Raw genomic sequence first — 2,278 nt, forward strand, 5'->3', positions numbered from 1 at the left:
AGCTCCATCAGATGAACCAGTCAAAACAGGCGTAACATGATCATGGACATGGCCTTCATGTACGTGCCCTTCATGTGCTGATGTTGCAGCACATGGGCTGCTTTGCTGCCTGCTAGAAACGCATGCAGCGAACAGGCTCTCAGCGCCTGGGCTGGCTGGTGCTGGGCCATGGGATCTATGAGCTGGTGTGCATGTTCTGGCCCTCCAAGCGGAACAACGGCAGCAGGGGGAGCGCTGCGCGTGCTGCTGCCAGGCGTGCCATACGTGCCCTCGGGCGCCTTGGCTGCTGGTTCCTCTCACGCGTGTGAAGCAGCGGGAGTTGTTAGCGCGCCTCCTTTTTCTATCACGTCGTTTGTCGTGGCCAACGTCTCCAATTGAGTACCCTTATCTGCACGCTCCTCATCATCATAAGCAACGTGAAAATTTCATCGGAGGACAGGTATACCGTCTCGGTGGAGTTCCAATTCCAGGACTTCGCTTCTTCAAAGACCACGTCGAGTGTCACAACCACCTTATTGGTCGAGGGGTTGCACGCACGGTATGCCTTACTGCCTTTTTCGTAGCCAACCAACACCATTGGAGTACTCCGATCCGCCAATTTGCTAGTATGCCCGCCCACCGTTTACACATGCGCCACGCATCCGAAAGTGCGAAGATGATCAACCATGGGCTTGTGTCTGTACCATGCTTTGTGCGGCGTCATCCCAACCACACTCTTGGTTGGAGCCTGATTTAGCAAATAAATGGACGTATTGACCGCCTCACCCCAAAACTTGCCCGACATGCCTTTACTCTGCAACATGCTTCGTGCCATTGCCACCACGGTTTGATTCCTTCGTTCCACAACATCGTTTTGTTGTGGTGAACATGGTGTCGTAAGATACCGCTTGATCCCTTGAGCTTCGCAAAATTCCATGAATGCATGAGACCTGAACTCACCCCCCCCCCCAATCAGTACGGAGGGCCTTCAGTGGCTCTAGATTCTACTTTAGCTGCCATATTTATTATCCTGAAGGCTTGCAAAGCTTGATCTTTCGTCTTCAACAACACAATCCACATGAATATGCTGAAGTCCTCGACGATGAGCAAGAAGTATCTGTTTCCGGCAGAGGTGGTCGGTGTTGGTCCGCACAAGTCTCCATGGACTAACTCAAGAACTTTACTCGCTTTAAAGTTTCCCTCTCTTGGGAACGGGACTCACCTTTGTTTCCAATTCAGACAACCGTCACACACTTGGTCGACATGGTTGATGGCTTGATGCACGGTAGACCACGCACCATCTCCTTTTGTCCAAGTTGCCGAAGAGCCTGGAAATTTAGATGACCATAGCGCGTGTGCCACTTCCATGCCGAGTCGTCCATGCTTGACAAGAGACATACTGGATCTACACAATCTAAGTTGAGGATGTAGAGCCTGTTTGGTGACCTCTGCACCTTCATAATCAACATCCTCTGACGATCATACCCCCATAGAAAGCCATCTTCGAGCACAATCTTGCGACCACGCTCCTCGAGCTGGCCAAGACTTATGATGCTACTCTTTATCTTGGGAATATAGTACACATCCATGAGTACTTTGTGACCGCCATTATTCAACTCAAACAGGACAGTACCTTGCCCTGCGATGTCAACGGTCCGTCCGTCGCCAAACCGAACCGTCCTTCCGACCAAAAGTCTGAGCTCAAAAAACTGGTCCTTGTCGCCGGTCATGTGGTTGCTAGCGCCCGGGTCGAGGTACCACACATGCCTCGACGTGTTCATTCTCTTCTTATCGTGCAGATAAACTGCCTCCTCTTTGAGCGTCACAACCTCTGTAGCCGGCGCCTTTGGAGCTGGACTATCCTCGTCCATTAGCTCGCATACTTCGACCATGAGCATCATGGCTCCATCATCGCCTCCTTTGGCCATGAGAGCTTTCTCCTTCGGTGGTTTCTTGCACTCCGACTTGAAGTGCCCCATGATGCCACAATTGTGACACTTGATCTTGTGCTTATCGAACTTATTTTTCTTCGGAGCGCCATCGCCGGCGTTCTTTTTTACTTCATTCTTTTGGCGCACGATCTTGGCGAGTGTTGCTGCTAGAGCCCTTGCCACCTCTCCTTGAGTCCAACGCCTGCCACTGAGCCCGCGTGAGCATCACAAGCTCGTCGTTCCTCCCGTCCCCAAGACTATACCGCATACGCTCATCATGAGCCTCGTACCGTCCGATGAGATCGTCGATGGAGAGAGTCGCGAGATCGACGCACTGCTCGATCGTCGTGACAATTTGCAGGTACCGG

General features: G+C 52.0%; 1 protein-coding gene across 1 annotated transcript; it reads right to left on the bottom strand.

Annotated features, from left to right (window-relative positions):
• Window positions 1-1,214: 1,214 nt before the first annotated feature.
• Window positions 1,215-1,958, bottom strand: LOC147980739 (uncharacterized). The gene has a single exon (XM_087515736.1). It carries the CDS (start codon window positions 1,956-1,958, stop codon window positions 1,215-1,217), a length of 744 nt encoding a protein of 247 aa, XP_087371862.1.
• Window positions 1,959-2,278: the final 320 nt, after the last annotated feature.

This window comes from Triticum urartu, chromosome 3A (genome assembly GCF_056163025.1).
Source record: "Triticum urartu cultivar PI428250 chromosome 3A, HENAU_Tu73, whole genome shotgun sequence".
Taxonomy (NCBI): domain Eukaryota; kingdom Viridiplantae; phylum Streptophyta; class Magnoliopsida; order Poales; family Poaceae; genus Triticum; species Triticum urartu.